This window comes from Oculina patagonica, chromosome 14 (assembly GCF_052425735.1).
Source record: "Oculina patagonica isolate OP01 chromosome 14, crgOcupat, whole genome shotgun sequence".
Taxonomy (NCBI): domain Eukaryota; kingdom Metazoa; phylum Cnidaria; class Anthozoa; order Scleractinia; family Oculinidae; genus Oculina; species Oculina patagonica.
The window spans coordinates 24065370-24082559 of record NC_135771.1 but is presented as its reverse complement, the minus strand read 5'-3'; the positions used below and the strand labels follow the sequence as shown (position 1 = coordinate 24082559).

The following is a 17190-nucleotide window of genomic DNA, read 5'->3' as shown; positions in this document are numbered from 1 at the left end:
CAAAGGGGTTTTTAAAATGATTGATTTGATTGGCTAGACATTTTTACTGATCTATTCTCTGTTAAAAATCCAGCCAATAAAACCGTGTCCTGGAGCCACTTGTTCCTCGTGCCCCAGGCTCCGCCAGGTAAGAGGGACAGGCGGCTCTGGGGAAGAGAATGCATTTACTGTATCACTGTTAGGACTGCCTGTACTTTATGTCGGTGAGCGGTGATCTGTAATCCAAGGCTACGTTTTCACGGGACCGGTCCGGAACGGATCCGGTCCGGTCCCGTGTAAACGTAGCCCAAGATGGCCGCTATTTCCAGGTTAGGCGCCATCTTGGATTTCACTGACCAGAAGCCCCTGCAAGCGAGGTAAGCCCTGGGCAAACGTCACAAACTTATGTTAGATGTCCGATAACAGACAAAACGGCCTCAATTATTATTTACAACTTCATACTTGACTAAGCTGTCTGTTTATCTTCGACTTTTGGCTGATCAATTCCACTGGTTAAAGCGATCTTTCTGTGGGCGATGTGTTTTTCTTTTCTTCTGTTTTTTTTTTCAGCCCATGGCCAAACCTAATAACAAAATGATAAATTAAGATACTTTCGAGATGGTCTTGAGTTTGCAGGACATGCTCTACTGAACCGTTGCAGGAAAAACAGGTCAAATGTTTCAAAAAGTGCAGTGTGATTTACTTTACTTGCAGTGCAGGCAGCTGGATTGTAATTTGAGCAACAGATACTGTAAATATAATGTATACGATGTATCCTATTTACAAGGCTTAAAGGTTAACTAGTAAAAGCTGTCACTACAGTGCCCCTGCCAGCTTAGACATCTGTGATTGTACAAGTGTTGTGATTTATTGTTGTAGAATACTTGGATGACTGGAAAACAATTTAGGGTATAAACTGAACGTTCAACTTTTATTGGTAATAGGTTATTCCAGAAAAAATACACACACCCCCCGCGGATGGCAAAAGTTTTTGACCCCCCCTCTCGCCCGGATGTGCCAGATCGCTAGACCCCCCTCCCTTTTCCAAGCTCAAGGACCCCCCTCCGTGCCAATCCGCCCGGATTTCCATTTTATATAACAGGCCCTAACTGGAAACAACAGGCAAAAGAAAAGACGGAACATTTCATCCAAAAGATCCTTGTTTATTATAATTTTCAAAACTGGGCTAATATCACGAATTTTGCGGGTCAAATTTCAACATTTCAAATCAGATTATTTTGATCGCGCGTGTTACGTTTGAGTGATCTCCGGCACACTCTCCACAAAAATGCCACTTGCTTTTTCCGAACCACGACAAAAGTACAAGACAAGAAATTCGTAAAGTCTTAAAAAATTATCTAAATGTAAGAAAAACACAGTGAAGAAAGTCCTTATTGCGCTAATAAAGAAAAACTATAATTTCAGTTGTCGGTGACGAGGCGGCCTCAGAGATTGGGGCATGTTTTTTACTGTTTTTACAAGATCGAGTTCTCGCTGTTTGGACCGTTTAGTAGTGTGACATTTACTTGGGCTAGATTGCAGAATACCCCGCCACTATTTTGCATGTCACTGAATCACAAAAGTGCCTATTGTGTCATTCCTAGTTCTTAAAGCGTTCCAACACATGTAAATGAAGTGGCGGGGTATTCTGCAATCGCTCCTTTACTTGAGCTTATCAATAAAGCTTTTCAAACTACAATAATTTTAAATTTTGTTACCTATATGGGTCTGTAGGTCAACTGGAACTCTTGCCTTTCTTTCAAGAATTCAAGTTTTCATGTGTAATGTCCACGTTCTTGCTTCCATAAACTGCACTAAGCCGCGGTATTGCAGAATATACAGATTAGACAAATGTCAATTTACAATGTATATTGTGTATAAATTTACGTTGGTGTCTATTCTCGAAATTACCATTACATACACTCTGTATACACTTTTGACTTTAGACGTAAATAGACATCTAAAGTGTATAATTATACACTTTATACACAATAGACAGAATAGACACGAGGATATAGAGTCAAGTCTGAGAATATACACTTTATACACTTTTGACTTTAGACGTTATAATAGACGTCTAAAGTGTATAATTATACACTTTATACACAATAGACAGAATAGACACGAGGATATAGAGTCAAGTCTGAGAATATAACTTTATACACTTTTGACTTTAGACGTATAATAGACGTCTAAAGTGTATAATTATACACTTTATACACAATAGACAGAATAGACACAAGGATATTGAGTCAAGTCCGAGAATATACACTTTTGACTTTAGAAACATAGTAGATGTCTAAAGTGTATATTATTTTCGGACTTGACTCAATATCCTTGTGTCTATTCTTTCTATTGTGTATAAAGTGTATAATTATACACTTTAGACGTCTATTATACGTCTAAAGTCAAAAGTGTATAAAGTGTATACTGATATACTTCGTTCTTTGAAAAATAACACTATACACTTTTGACTTTAGACGTCTAATAGACATCTAAAGGGTATAATTATACACTTTATACAGAATTGACAGAATAGACATGGAGATGTTAAAGGTTAAGATTGAGAATATACACTTTATACAGGTTTGACATTAGACATCTAATAGACGTCTAAAGTGTATAATTATACACTTTATACACTTTATACAGAATAGACATGGAGATATTGGGTTAAGATTGAGAATATACACTTTATACAGGTTTGACATTAGACGTCTAATCAGATGTCTAAAGTGTAAAAAAAAACTTGTGCAGAATATACAGAATAGATAGCTCGTGTCAAGAGTGTATAAATATACAGCAATAGACATATATTGTTGTATAATTATACACTTTATACCTCAGAGATATAAACTGTCTATTCTGCATATCGATCGTATGGCATGGATAATAAAGTGGAAGTAGCCAAATAACACACAAATTGTGTATACGCATGTTAGCCAGCAAAACGAGTTCTTGGGTTGGCTAAAATAAACAGAAAAGTACAACCTGCAGTCATCCGATAGCCTAGACTTGCTCCAAGTCGCTCGTTAGATTCGCAGGAGACCGCTGGATACGGAAACCCCCCTCGTGTTTTAATAGACGAGGCTATGTAAACACGGAAAAAGTCTCACCTTAGCATGACCTTTACTCAACAATGCTGCCTCAAGAAGAATCCAGTTTGATATTTAAATTCTTATTTTCACTAAGTGTTACTATCAGAACAATAACTGGTTTACAATAAGTGGAATTTCAGTTTGCGTTTTTAGCATAAGGTTTCAAATTCCAACAATGGCAATTCGAAACATTAGTTATCATTTTTTTATCACAACATTCACAAGATTATATTATTATATATTACACAGTATGACAAAAAAAATCAAATAAATTTCATAATTCTCAAGTAAGCGATTTCGTGACAATAGAAAGAAAAGAACAAAAACTCCTCACATGCATAGAGTTTGAGAACAAAATTTCCAGTCACAGGAAATGGTCACATGACCACCCTTCCAGTTCGTCGTGATCTCCTGTAGCTAAAATCACTTCCCGCTGGCATTATGGTCTGTAACCTAAATATCATAAACTTATAGCACTGCTATAATTGAGCGCACTCTTATCAAAGTTTGGTACGTTGGAACATAGATACTTTGCTACCTTTTTTTGTGGGGTTGAGTGAGTTTTTTTGGGGGAGGGGAGGTAGGGGGTAAGGGGAATTGCAAGTGTTAAGGGGTATTGCTGGAGACGGGATCTCAGAAGGTTATGAAGGGTACAGGAGGTAAAAACAACGGGAATATGGTGAATATGGTCGGAGGCATTTGGGGTGAGGGTTTAATGAATGCTGGAATTTGGGAAAATACGGGATGGGGGAAAGGATACGGGAAGTTGGAACGAAAAAGTAGAGGCTTCAGTTTAAGGGAGACTTTGGGAAGGGTAAGAAACGCGATACGAAGAAGGAGATAAGGGGAAGAAAAAATTGTATATGGAAAAGAAGTTTAATGGAGGGGCTTTGCTAGGCGGGTGGTAACTTGTGAAAAACGGGAGTGTACGGATAGCGGAAAGGATGGGAAGTTGAAAAGGTAGTGAAGTAAAGCCACTACACCATTTGAAACTGCTTGCAACAACTCATACCGACTTTCAGTTAGTGAACCTGCAATAACAGTCCTAGCATTTCTGATATTCTTGTCGTAGACCATAATAATGATGGGAGATAGGACATGTGAACCCAAGCTCTAGAACCGAGTTTTCAATAAAAAAAAAACGTCTTAAAAGTATGTCAAAAAAAGAATGTTAATTATTAGTTAACAAGTGAAACCAAATTAAAGAAATCATAAAAATTCCATTAAATGAAACTAGAACAGATGAAACAAAAAGAAGTTAGGTTGATCGGCTCTTATTTCTTCTCAGAGGACGTCCGATCATCTTGGCTGGACCAACAACAAAACTTGCTTAGCCATGCTCGGAATCTACTGGCTAGACTTTTCTGTAAGTAAAAATGAAATAAAGACAACAATCAGAAATATTCCTTACAGCTACTTCAGTTCCTAGTTCAATTTTAGCGCTAGAAGGTCCTAGTTCGTTTAAGGTATCACGGAAGGAAAACGGGCGTTTTCGTTCCAAGTCAAATTGTGTGCAAACCATTAATTGTAACCCCAATAAAGTATACATTTTCTGAAAGCTCGTCGAATAAAGATTGTAATTGTTGATTTTGTTTACATCATATCATCATATAGACAATAATAAGCAACGTCAGCATTTTGTTTGCAATTATGATGTTGCGCAACTTTAGGTTTATTTGAGAACACATTAACATGAGAGCCAAAACTTTTATGTGGAATTTGATCTACATACATTGGTCTAAAAAACCGTATCTCAAGAAAAGGAGCAAGAAAATATAGATCACAGAAGACGTAAGAAAATATAGATCACAGAAGACGTAAAAATGTGGTACGAACATCAGTGACCCACTCGCCTGGCGGCTCGTGGGCCACTTCTTTTGTTCATACCACATTTTGACGTCATCTGTGATCTATAACTGAACAGACGCACGGCAAAATGGAATCTATTTGTTAAATATAAAACAGTGGGAGAACCAATCAGATTCGCAGATTTCCAATAGAACACAGGTGAGTTTCTACTAAAACACAATTCACCATATCTATATATAACTATGTCGTGATTAATATTATACCCTGATTTGTTTTAAACTGTGCCATTGGATAATGTAATTCTTAAATCTTGACGAAAAAATGTCAGTTAGCAAATATGGTGTGTCATAAGCGTTTTCTGGTCTTCTATTTCTTTACAAATAAAATAAGCAATATTTAACAATTATTCCATGAGCACGCGTTGGATATGAGATGGTAGATAGATAGCCAACGAAGCGCGCTGCGCCGAGTTCGCTACAACTTTCTCATATCCAACAAGCGCAAGTGGAATGATTGTTTTATTAAAAAAAAACAAAGAATTGCAATATTTAAGCTCCCCGGCTGCTCTCGTTGACGCCTATTGGCTACCATATTTATGGTCCATGGTATATGAGCTCATATACCATCGCCTGTTAACCAACCAAAACTCGGGAATTGCAATATACCTTAGCTAGTTTTTAATAATTTAATACGGATATTTTACAGTAAAAAACAGCCAAGCCTTGCCCAAACAATAACGCAAGTGGACCGGCAAGTAGTCGCAAGTTCAACTTGAGTACAGACTTGCGTTGCTGGCCAAACGGACTCGCATGTTCCCGGCAAGTACACGCAAGTTGTCCAAAATGCCATTTCACTTAATGCTACTAGGTGCGCTACAACTCAGTACTTGAAGTAGACAGCGAGCCTTGCTTTGACTTGCGTTGGCTGGCCAAACGGACTCGTAAGTTTATCTGCAAGTGCACGCAAATTGTGAAAATAGTAAACAATTCCCACCGGAGCCCTTACTCTCAATCACCCCGGTTATAGTTAAGTTATGGGAACGAGGCGACTCCGGAGGTGAGAGAGAGCGAGAGCTCCAATACGGCAAGTACAGAGGTCATCGCTGCGGGGAGGTGGGTGGGTCGCCAATGCTTCAGTCCTCCAGCACTTCACGAAAAGACAGAATACACGTGTACTGAGAAGCTATATATATACCTGTACATAGTCAGCGGCATGGCTTGCAGTTGCCAAAATAACTTGGCACGTGGAATGGGAAATTAGGGTGTTTGTTCGCGCGGGCCCCGGTGAGAATAGTAAACAATTCCCACCGGAGCCCTTACTCTCAATCACCCCGGTTATACTTAAGTTATGGGAACGAGGCGACTCCTACGGTACCCGCTCACGTAAGCCCCAAGCTAATAACAGCCAACCTAGTTCCGAGGCTCTCTTTCTCTTTGCCTTCTTTGTTAAGTGGGTGATTTCTCGGTACATTTTCTTAAACTTGAAAGAAAACAAGAGTCTTCCTCCCAAAACTCAGAAAGCGTGTAAGCATTTACAATAATATAATTACGGCAAGACACCAGTAAAACATATCAAAATATGTCACCAAAACGAAACTAAAGGGAACAGCAACAAAAAGCAAGCAAATGGACATTTCTAACTGAGTGCTGGGGCCCGCCATGCGGGGTTTTCCCCCTACCAAACGCAATATCAGCTACCAAAATATTAAAGCCCGAAAAATACCGCAAACTCGAGATCAAAACCGAGGTGAGCTCCCCGGAGTCAACCAGGACCACGAAAATAGTATATAAACGCAGTCTCAAAGATAACATATAACGACTTGGAAGGGGAAAAACCAACCACACGGCGAGCCCCGAAATACCCCGTCTAGGACAGAGTGTAAGGTTTTAGATAACCCCTTTCGGGCAAGCCGACGCGGCGGTTAATCTCGCCTCCAGTTACAACGATAATAAGTGATCTTTTTATATTTTTCCATTTCATTTTTCCTCTTTTTTAGTTCTCTTTTCTTGTTTTTTTTTTCTTGTTTCTCATTTCTCTCTCATCTTGTAACTTGAGTCTTCTTTCTCTTATCTTTTTGTTAATCTGTTCATTTCTTTTCTACTTTTTTTTCTTCTCATTTCTTTTTCTTACCTCTTCTTTCTCTTATTTTTATCTCTTCATCTCTTTTCTTTTTTTTTCCTTTTCCTCTTTTCTTTTTCTTACTTCTTCTTTCTCGTATATATTTTTATCTCTTCATCTATTTTCTCTTCTTTTTTTTCTTCTCTCCTTTTCCTTTTCTGACTTCATCTTTTCCTCATTTTTTTTTACCTCTTCATCTCTTTTCTTTTTCCTTTTTTAACTTCTTCTTTTCCATCTCTTAATTTCCATTTTTTTTTGTACATTTCTCCCATGTTTAAGCTTCTCCTCTTTCCTCCTCTTCCCGTTTTACGCTTTTTATTTTGTCTGTTCCCTAAATAATGTAATTAAACAATAACACAAGAAAAGACAAACAATACCGACAGCTAATGAAGAGACAATAGGAAAGTAGAACAAAAGGTGAGATCGCAACGCAACCAAAAAGATGTGACAAAGTAGTCGAAGAGGTAAACAACAAGCAATGAAATATAAAATACGAGAAACCACGCCAGAAATAAACTAAATACTGAAATACCATGCAAAAATACCGATAAATAAAAAATGCAGAACAAATACCAAAGAAAACACTAAGTGGGGATGAATGAAAACACGTGGCGTGAGACAAAGCGACGAAAACTAAAGGCCATGAAACGAAATATAGGGACAAAAACCGAGTAATGAACAAAACCTTAAAAACAAACAAGCAGACAATAAAACCAGATCGGATTAGTAGAACCCAACTAAAAATACAGAAAACAGGTAAAGGGAAGAAACGAAAAAGCGAGGGAAGGGCCGCGAATGAGACAAATACACCATAACTCGGGACGCGAAGGTAGCTTCGCAAACACCGCAAACAACACAATGCAAAATAAGTAGAATAGGCTAAAACCGTATAACAAACTAAACCTGGTTGAGGAACGGAAGACTAACATGCGAGCGAAGACCCAGATAACAGACCTCGGACTCTTCTCTGTAGGAATTGCTAGAGCGTTAGCGTGTGGTGTATTTGCAGTCGGGCACGCTTGAAATAGAGAAGCAGCGGCGAAGTGAGGATAAACATGTAGAACGTATAAACGAGTCAGACGAGTAGCCAAAACTCCAGGATAAGAGCACCAGGACTTGTGTAATGAGCAGACGGAGGGCGCAGCGATGACGCTAGAGTAAACGAGGAGCCGATGCAAAAGTACGCCAGCACTTCACGAAAAGACAGAATACACGTGTACTGAGAAGCTATATATATACCTGTACATAGTCAGCGGCATGGCTTGCAGTTGCCAAAGTAACTTGGCACGTGGAATGGGAAATTAGGGTGTTTGTTCGCGCGGGCCCCGGTGAGAATAGCAGTAGCATTTTAAAATGCTACTGCGCGCGCTGGCAATTTAGTACTTGAAGTAAACTGCAAAACTTGCGGTGACTTGCATTGGGTGGCAACGGTGAAAAACGTTTGCTGACTTGCATGTAAATTTGATCCCGACCAAAGTGAACGTAGGTAGCAAGCTACTACACACAAGTCTTGGCCAAACGGAGACCGATATGGACACAAGTAAAACATGTGTAAGACCAGGCCTTTATTAAAAACGTGCTTGTTGGATTCGTGCCTTAGAGGCTGTCTCTCTGACCACCTCATATCTACTGCGCGTAGAATAAATACATTATATCTTACCTTTTCTTTTTTAGCAGGAAATTCAGCCTCGGGTAACTGATCATCATCAGGGAAAGCAAACTCTTCACTGGTAACCGCAGAATCTTTCAAACTGCTACCAGAACTACCAGCTCCCACATCAACTTCATGAGTACTGGCGATTTTAGTTTTTCTTTCGATTGTCGACTGATAATTTTTACCAACAGCCTTTATCTCAGCGAAGGGAAAAGCCAGCGAAAGCAATCGAGGTCGAAGTACGTGAGCTGGAGTGGCAAAGACCCGCAGGCTGAATAGCGCAACATTGTGATCTAGGCGAATAGAGTTTTGCGCCACGGTATGCGGTGGTGATGAAGCAGCCTGCGGGCTACCCTCGGGAGATACAACAGGGGCTCTTCTACAAGATCGAGCAGCGATGACAGCGAGGTTTTCAGGGTAGACAGAGAGGGCTCTTCTGTACGGACAGACAGCGGTGATTGCGTAGTCTTTAGTATCATCCTTAGTGCGGCTGGCGGCTTTGCGGTTGTTAAGATGGAAAAGCAGTTGGTGGTAATGTTGGAATAGCGAATAGTAGCTGTTCTTGTAGAATTGCCCCTCGTTGTACATTTCTCTCCCGAGGGTAATTAAAAACTCTAATGTCCGTTTATCTTTTTGGGACTCTTCCCGGAGGGAGAAAAACTTATTTTGCAGTATATGCATTTCTTCAGTTAGTTCATCCACTTTAGCCCTTTGTAGGTTGTTGTCGTCCATCAGCCATTGTCGCTCAGTCTTTAAGGCATCAATTTGAGCTTTATACGAATATGAAGCCATTCTGAAAGAAATGAATGAATGATACAGGTTCTTATATAGCGCATTTACAAAGCTCAATGCGCTTCACAATTAGAATTATGGGATGAGATCGGACATCAGCATATAAGGCGCCTATGCATATGGCAGCCGCTATCCGTCCATGTATATGATCTCACCCCACCACCCAACCCATAGAAACAGACCACAACACCGGGAACCTCATGCCCTACTCTTTGCGATGAGTGAGTGGGTTTTTTAACGTCCCCTGCTGACCATAACACTGAAGATGCAGGAAACGGGACCTACGGTTTATCGTCCTTTACCGAGAAGGCTAGAATGTTTAACCATTTGCAGATGTAATTACAAAGGCAGCACATTCTTCTCAGTTATTTTAAGACCCCGAGTGTTGGTCCGGTCTGGGAGTTGAACCCGAGACCTTCCGTACGACAGTCCGGCGCTCTTGCTAACTGGTATATAAGAAAGCATGGGAAACAGATCTTTTGTCATACGATATTGCAAGAGTTTGAAGAAAAATATACAAGTCGTTTGCAAAAAAAAAAATTCTCTAAAGTAGCAAAACATAGCAAATGAATCAAATTATGAGCTGACAAACTAGCTAGGTAACAAACTACACCTGTTGCCTACAGAACGTTTCTTTTCAGTGACCGTCTTATAATGTCTATAATTAATATCTCTCGGCTTGAAAATGGACATTTCACCGCGCAAAACGCGTTTGACCGTGGTTTGTTTTGCGTAACTTATTTTTAACTATAGTAACGGCTAACTTTGTACAAGATTCGCTTTTCCTTTATACGCCATATTACATTTTTTATAAAGGAGAAAATTAAATAAAACATGTCAAAATAAAAGAAGAAATGTGACGAGAATTTGCCACTAGTACATACTAATCGCGCAACTCAAGTTTTTGTTAGCAAATTTTTTTCTTGGCCCCTACATATACGCTATGCAAAGCAATTTCCTCAACTCTGTGTCCTCAATGTCCGGAATCGAGCCTTAGATTTACTGCAAAAGATCATAAGACATCGGCACAAACAGCCATAAAAAAGGGGGAAACGCTTTTGCCCAAATCAGTCTGCTGGTACGCCACGTCTTAAGTTCAGTTATGTGCGTGTTTGATCTCGAATACAGGATCCGCGCTCCGGGGAATTAATAAATCTTGCGCTCGAGTCTAATTATTTTCATCCAGTTTTCTTACCTTTTGCGTTGTAGATTATCTTTAGATGGGACTTTTTTCCAAACCCTTGTCTTTTTGCGTGAAATACGTCTCTTAAAATTTCTAAGAACTTGGCGACCACAACTGATTCGAAAGGTCGGAGAACGAACTTTCACCCAGCTCAGTAAGTGCGTTATTACGTCATAAATGAACTTTTGTTAAGGTGTAATAAGCGCGCGCAGTAATGACATCAAATGAATGATTAGATTTTCCTCTGGTAGATGTTTTCCTACCATTTTTAATTTTCTTTGTGTTATTTGCTTGAATCGATTATTAATACAATTATTTTCCTATTTCATGCATGGTGGACTTCGAAAATTAAACTTTTGGTTTATGTGGGCTAGGCGCGGCGAGTATTATCTCTGGCCCAAACAACAACCTCACTATCGGCCTGCGAAGTTAAGGTCAAAACTTCCGCTTATAAATTATATATTTCTCTTACTGAATAGTTAAGCTTTGTACGTCACATACGCACAGAAACGTTAACACTTACAACTATATTAGACTGGCCGTATTCACACTAGAGACGGACAAATCGTCTAGACGAAAAAGTCGTCTTAGTGTGAAAACGGGGGGGACATGATTTTGGACATACAAGTCGTCTGAATTTGTTCGTCGATTTGGCCGTCTGGGAAGACGATTTTTTAAAAACGACTTGGTCGTCTAGACGGATAAGTCGTTAATAAGCTGTCTTCTCAGACAACTTGTTCAACTAAACAGTTATTTGTCCGTCTTCTACTGTGAAAACGATCATGACTAATACACCACACGAGTACTACGAGTAACATACGGGTAACATACGAGTAACACACGGTACATACGGGTACATACAGGTAACATACGAGTAACATACGGATACATACAAATAACATACCTGCATACCAGTTCCTATTTCATTTCACTTTATTTTATCTTATTTTTCATTTTTATTTTATGCTCCCCCAGTGACCCCCACCCCTTTTCCCTCGACAAGGTTGCGCGACGAGCCCTAAGGACAAGACGTATTGCTGGATTTCACTGTCACACAACGAAAATTTAAAGTACGACACAAAACCATTTACTAGTAAAAAATTCAAGAATTTAAAATGTTATAAGATCAATAGCTCATCTTTACAATCTTACCCGTAACAAACGAGTAACATAAGGACACATACGGGTACATACCAGTTCCAATTTCACTTCACCCTATTTTATTTTTCAATTTTATTTTGTGCAACATAAGTAAACCAAACAAAACATATGAGTACTTACGGGTACATACAGGTAGCATACGAGTAACAAATCTATAATCGAAAAAATCAAATAATGGTCATGCATATGTAACGCGTTTCTCCATCGGCCTCCCCGCCAAAAAAGATTGCGTTGCGAGCCCAAAGGACAAAGAGCATTGCTGGTTTTCACTGTCACGCCATTATAAAGTAAAAACAGATCAATAATTCCGGGGACCGTGTTTGGTCTGTAACTTTTTATATTTTCACTTAAGTCGGCTTGGGGAGGACGGGGGACGGGGGACGGGGGGAGCATAAAATAAAAATGAAAAATAAGATAAAATAAAGTGAAATGAAATAGGAACTGGTATGCACCCGTATGTATTCGTATGTTACTCGTACTTATACCATGCCATAGAAAATACAGCCAATCAGTATACAGGAAAGCCGTTGTATATTCGACGGTATTCAACCCAACCTTCCCATAGTGCGCTGCGACTGTATTCTGGACGAAATTAAGTAAGCGTATTTTCTATGGCATGGTATAAAATAGTTACACAACACTTTCTCGTGGTATACTATGGAATATCCCACTTGTCACTTGTATTTCCTTGGCATACACACTCGCCTAAAGGCTCGTGTGTATACCGAGAAAATACAAGTGACTCGTGGGATATTCCATAGTATACCACTCGAAAGCGTTGCAAAACTAGTATGTATCCGTGTGCTACTCGTATGTTGCCTGTATGTAGCCGTATGTACCCGTGTGTTCCGTGTGTTACTCGTATGTTACTCGTAGTACTCGTGTGGTGTATTAGTCATGATCTGTGAAAACGCCCATTACTAGCTGCTATTGATATAAGCACTTATAAAAATGTAACTATTTATTACATAAATCTTACACATTTTTGCTTCAAGCCCGCCCGACTTTACACGGTCAATTTTATTTGACAAATATATTTCTTCGTTTAGATGAAACAATAATTATTTGTCGGTTGTTCAAAGTTTAGTGCGCCATTATTATATGGCTACAATAGTACGCGCGCTCTGATTGGCTGCTGAGCGGGCATTATTTTCTTGTAATGACCGGGCATTATGAAAATTTTTCTCGGCTCGACGGTTTTTTGAGTTCTGAGTAAAAGCTACTAGGGAGGGGGCAAAAACAACAAAAAATGCCGACAAAATATAACTATCTTTTCAATAACTGAAAGAAAAATATAAGCATACCGATACTTCTTTAGTATGAGCGACGAAGAGAGCCACAGAGAGCGAGTTTTACCTCGAGTGTTTTTTCCCTTGATTATACTCTTTTTTTGAATAGCCATATAACTAGTAGTAATCAGCGATTAGGGGAATGCGTTCGAGGAAGGCTTGAAAGGAGGGGTAGTTTTTGGTGTTGACTGAGATTTCCCCTTTTTCTTGTACAATTTGTTGGTGATGGGACAAAAGAGGAAGGTGAAATGTTTGTAAGAATAATTTAACAACATTGATTGCGAATAAACTGTGAACTCTCTTTCTGTTTGTTTATGAAAAAAAACATATTTACTGTAAAAATGTCCAGAGTTACACAAAATAAACCATTTCTTGTAATTGCTACACAAAATTTTAATAAGTGAGGAGCTTGGGAAATTATGTTTCAGTATTTTTTTTTAGTCTACTTCTGTATTTCTTTCTTGTTGCTTTTTGATTTTTTCACAGCCTGAGATTTCTCAGCATTTGTAGAGATCATAGCAACAGAATACTCCTATCGCCATTCTTTCCAGCTACAACACGGACATCTCTTTCATATCTCATATATATAAAGCTTACTATCATAATTATTGTGGGTCTCATTTATCGAAGTCTGGACAGAACTCTGTGCACGACGTGATTTGGTCACGTCTGATACAAAAGAATGCTTCCGGTGCCGCATTTACTCGACTGAACAATGCTTCGGTTGTATTCGATCGCTTCATCTGACTGAACAATGGTTCGGTTGTATTCGATCGCGTCATCTGCTCTGATGTCGTCTACACCGTGCAAATGTTAAACGCAAATGCGAGCCTCATCACTCGATAACGCCGTGTTCTGATCACAAGTAATGATCAAGTGGCTCAACAGCCGCCGAGCTACATAATTCCGAAAGTTTGTTATTTGATCACAAGCCATGATCAAGTGGCACAATGGTCGTTGAGCTATACAACTCAGAACATTTGCTATTTGACCACAAGCAACGGTCAGTTTTGGTCGCAGTTCAGCGACCAAAGACGACAGAAGAGGCGATTCTTGTACGAGAACGAAAGTAAACAGTTTTACCAAGTACACAATCTAGCGACCAAACGAAATGTTACAGCGACCAAAGACGACAAAAGGGACGATTCAATGCGAAAACGAGACTAAAATATCGACTTGCCCCTGCAAAAATCAATCGGGGCGGCCAATTTGGAGTCCATACACCTGCGCGCGCATTACGGCTCGATTCATTCCGCATAACAGTGCACAGGCCTACCAACTCAAAAGACACAGGACGCAAAACAGAATTAGGCTTGCGCTCTCCTTCGTCGAACGCAATTACTTATTAACCTCGTCCGTTCGACCTTGATGTATTGACCTCGCTGTCGCTCGGTCAATACATCAACGCCTCGGTCTGAGATTCCCCTGTAATGACCTCACTCTCGGTTAATAAGTAGTATGTAATGACCTTGGACAGTAAAGTTACGCACTGAGGCTAGGTACGCACGCACTGTACCCTGTTGGAGATTTGGAAATTAGAGACCACATATGCTGACGCAATATTTGCCACATTTTATGTGACGAGTTCAGTCTACACGAGCAATTTTCGTATTTGACCTCTCTCCTCCGCAGAGGTCTCTTTCGTGTTTCGGGCTGGGAAATAGTAGGGAGAGGAACGGGGAGAGGTGAAAAGTAAGCGCGCGGAGCCTGGAGAGAATTTTTCGTGTTTTCGCCTTCCTCCCCACGTCTTTTTTCGCCTTCCCCCACGAAAGAGGCCTCTGCGGAGGAGAGAGGTATTTGACTACTTTGATTTGTCACATAGAAGCTAACACGCCAGCTTGTCACCAAATTGGGTGCAAAGAAAACACGCATTTGGGAACATGTATCTATTAGTGTTTCTGGTAATACTCCATTTCAGGTTAAAAAACTTGGACTTCAGATGGTTTACAACCGAGCCAAGGAAACACACGCCTTGAATAGAAAGATCATGTCCCCCGCCCTCAATTCCTGCCAGCAGATAAAATTCTGTCCTCGGTCTGGTAGCTTAACAAAAGGCAGCGACAAAATCTATACAGAAATTAGCAACCTAAGCTGAGGACACTAGAATCAAGAGCACCATATATCTGTCCGCCTACATGCTGGTCCGCGTACATCCAGTCCATTATACTCGTTTTTTTTTTAATAAGAATACAGTTTTTTCGACCCATGCTGAATATTCTTATTTTTCTGCCGATTTTAGGCTGAAAATATTCTTATGAACATTCTTAGAAAATACCGTTTGACATTTCCGTTTTAGCAAGTATTGGGTAATCAACTGATTACAAGTGTTTGGTGTCCAGATCTGTATCGTGTTACATTGTACACATGTTCCATTGCTTTTCGTTGCAGCTTGGCCGTTTTGGCTTTAAACAAAGCATTCCTCACAGAGATAAAGTGACGGAAATGAAAATACCTGATTTTGTTTCAACTAAAAACTATATTCTTTTCAAAATCTCAGCCTCGGGTTTATTCTTAAAATATTCTTAAAGGTTCGCAAATTTCAGCCTCGATATTATTTTAAACTAGTCTTATAAAATAAAAAGAGTGTACAACAAATAACGATGTCTAAGGGTGGCATAACATCGGATCCTCAACGGAAGAACGCAACGGAAACGTCAGCTGCTGTTATACAGCTCAATGTTCTACTTTATGACCACACTTCTGATCAGAATGGTATAGGGGAAAAACTGTGTTGTTTCCAAAGAAAAACGTACCGCGGCCATCTCTAGGCAAGGATCTTTAGTGTCTGTGACCAGTGTGAAAACGTGGTAAAGACCTTGAATGAAGGACGGGGTGTTCTGAGCTGTGTTGACCCCCGGGGGGACTCCTATATGAAACGGACGGGGAACTCGTCGGAAATTTTGAAAAGAACCCCTAAAAGAGACCAATCTGGGTGTGGCTCAAGTTTTTCTTGACCCCTAAAAGATACAAAAAATAAGAATAGAATTTATAATTGTATACAGTCGAAGCTCTCTTAACGGACACTCTCGTAAGCGGACAGCTCTACTTACAGCCGCCTTGTTTGAAACCCCGTTTTATCTCCCATACAAACTCTGTATTTTTACATTCTCGTAAACGGACATTCCAGTAAGCGGCCGCGGACACTTTCAGAGATCACGACTTAGTTTTTTTCTTTGTTTTTAAGCTTCCGCAAGCGGACACCCCAAAGAAAATCTCATTAACAACCTCTGCATCTTATCGACTAACTTCACAACACCGTTCGTCACAATGATTTTACAGTAACTACAGTACAATACTAAAAATTTCAGTTTTTGTTTTTTCGTCATCCACTTCCGTCCGGTAAACGGCCATCTACCGCCTACACCTCTAGTGGCCGCTTACGACAACCATTCTCGTCAGCGGCCAGCTTTAGTTACGGACACTTTTTTTCGCGTCCCGAGGGTGTCCGCTTTGGAGAGCTTCGACTGTATTTCTTCGTGTGTATCCCTAAACGAGACCATTATGGCTAAAAATATTGGCGTTTTGCTCGGAACACCCTAAGTGAGACCAAAAATCTGAAATTTACACCCCTAAGCGAGACGAAGAGCATCCCCGTCACTTTCATATGCGAGTCCCCCCCCCCCCCTCCCGGGTGTGGATCGACCACGTACAAGAAAGTAGTCCCTCGCGACATAGCAGCCTTTGGCCTTAATTTGTGTTGGGTCGCACAAAAAATTTAGGAGCCAACAAATCTATAAAAGTTATGATCAACAATGTGTGTTCTGTAGTCTGTTTATTGGCTCCTGGGTAATCACTCGGTAACCAATCAATCAACGGCATTTCTCGAGCATAATTCAGTTTTGCGAAAAAAAAGTGTATTGTAAGTGCCAAAAAGTTCATTATAAACCAAACGTTTCGGGCTTAGCCCTTCATCAGTGGTGAATTGGTCGTAAATAAAACGACCGTTAAAAATACGCCACGAGAGTATGTATTTAAAGTCATGTCTCTAGCACGCGCGCGCGCGAGAACCTCAATAGAACCTAAGTGAGACCAAAAAGACATGACTTTATAATTCAGTTTTTACACGAGACAGCTAGCCAAAGTGGTCTTAGCGAACTCGCGTGCGCC

The 17190-nt window shown here is 40.0% G+C and overlaps 2 protein-coding genes and 1 long non-coding RNA gene across 3 annotated transcripts in view; all 3 read right to left on the bottom strand.

The window, feature by feature from the left end:
• The window catches only part of LOC144639311 (inactive pancreatic lipase-related protein 1-like), a 210974-nt gene that overhangs the window by 18537 nt on the left and 175247 nt on the right, over positions 1-17190 (bottom strand). The gene's annotated exons all lie outside the window — the stretch shown is intronic.
• Positions 1-17190, bottom strand: part of LOC144639347 (uncharacterized) — a 127223-nt gene that overhangs the window by 75571 nt on the left and 34462 nt on the right. The window lies entirely within an intron of this gene.
• On the bottom strand, positions 3092-10787 carry LOC144639327 (uncharacterized). The gene is made up of 3 exons (XM_078498647.1): positions 10646-10787; positions 8665-9451; positions 3092-4441 (listed from the first exon to the last, which is right to left on the bottom strand). Exons 2-3 carry the CDS (start codon positions 9448-9450, stop codon positions 4352-4354), a joined length of 876 nt encoding a protein of 291 aa, XP_078354773.1. The 5' UTR covers position 9451; positions 10646-10787; the 3' UTR covers positions 3092-4351.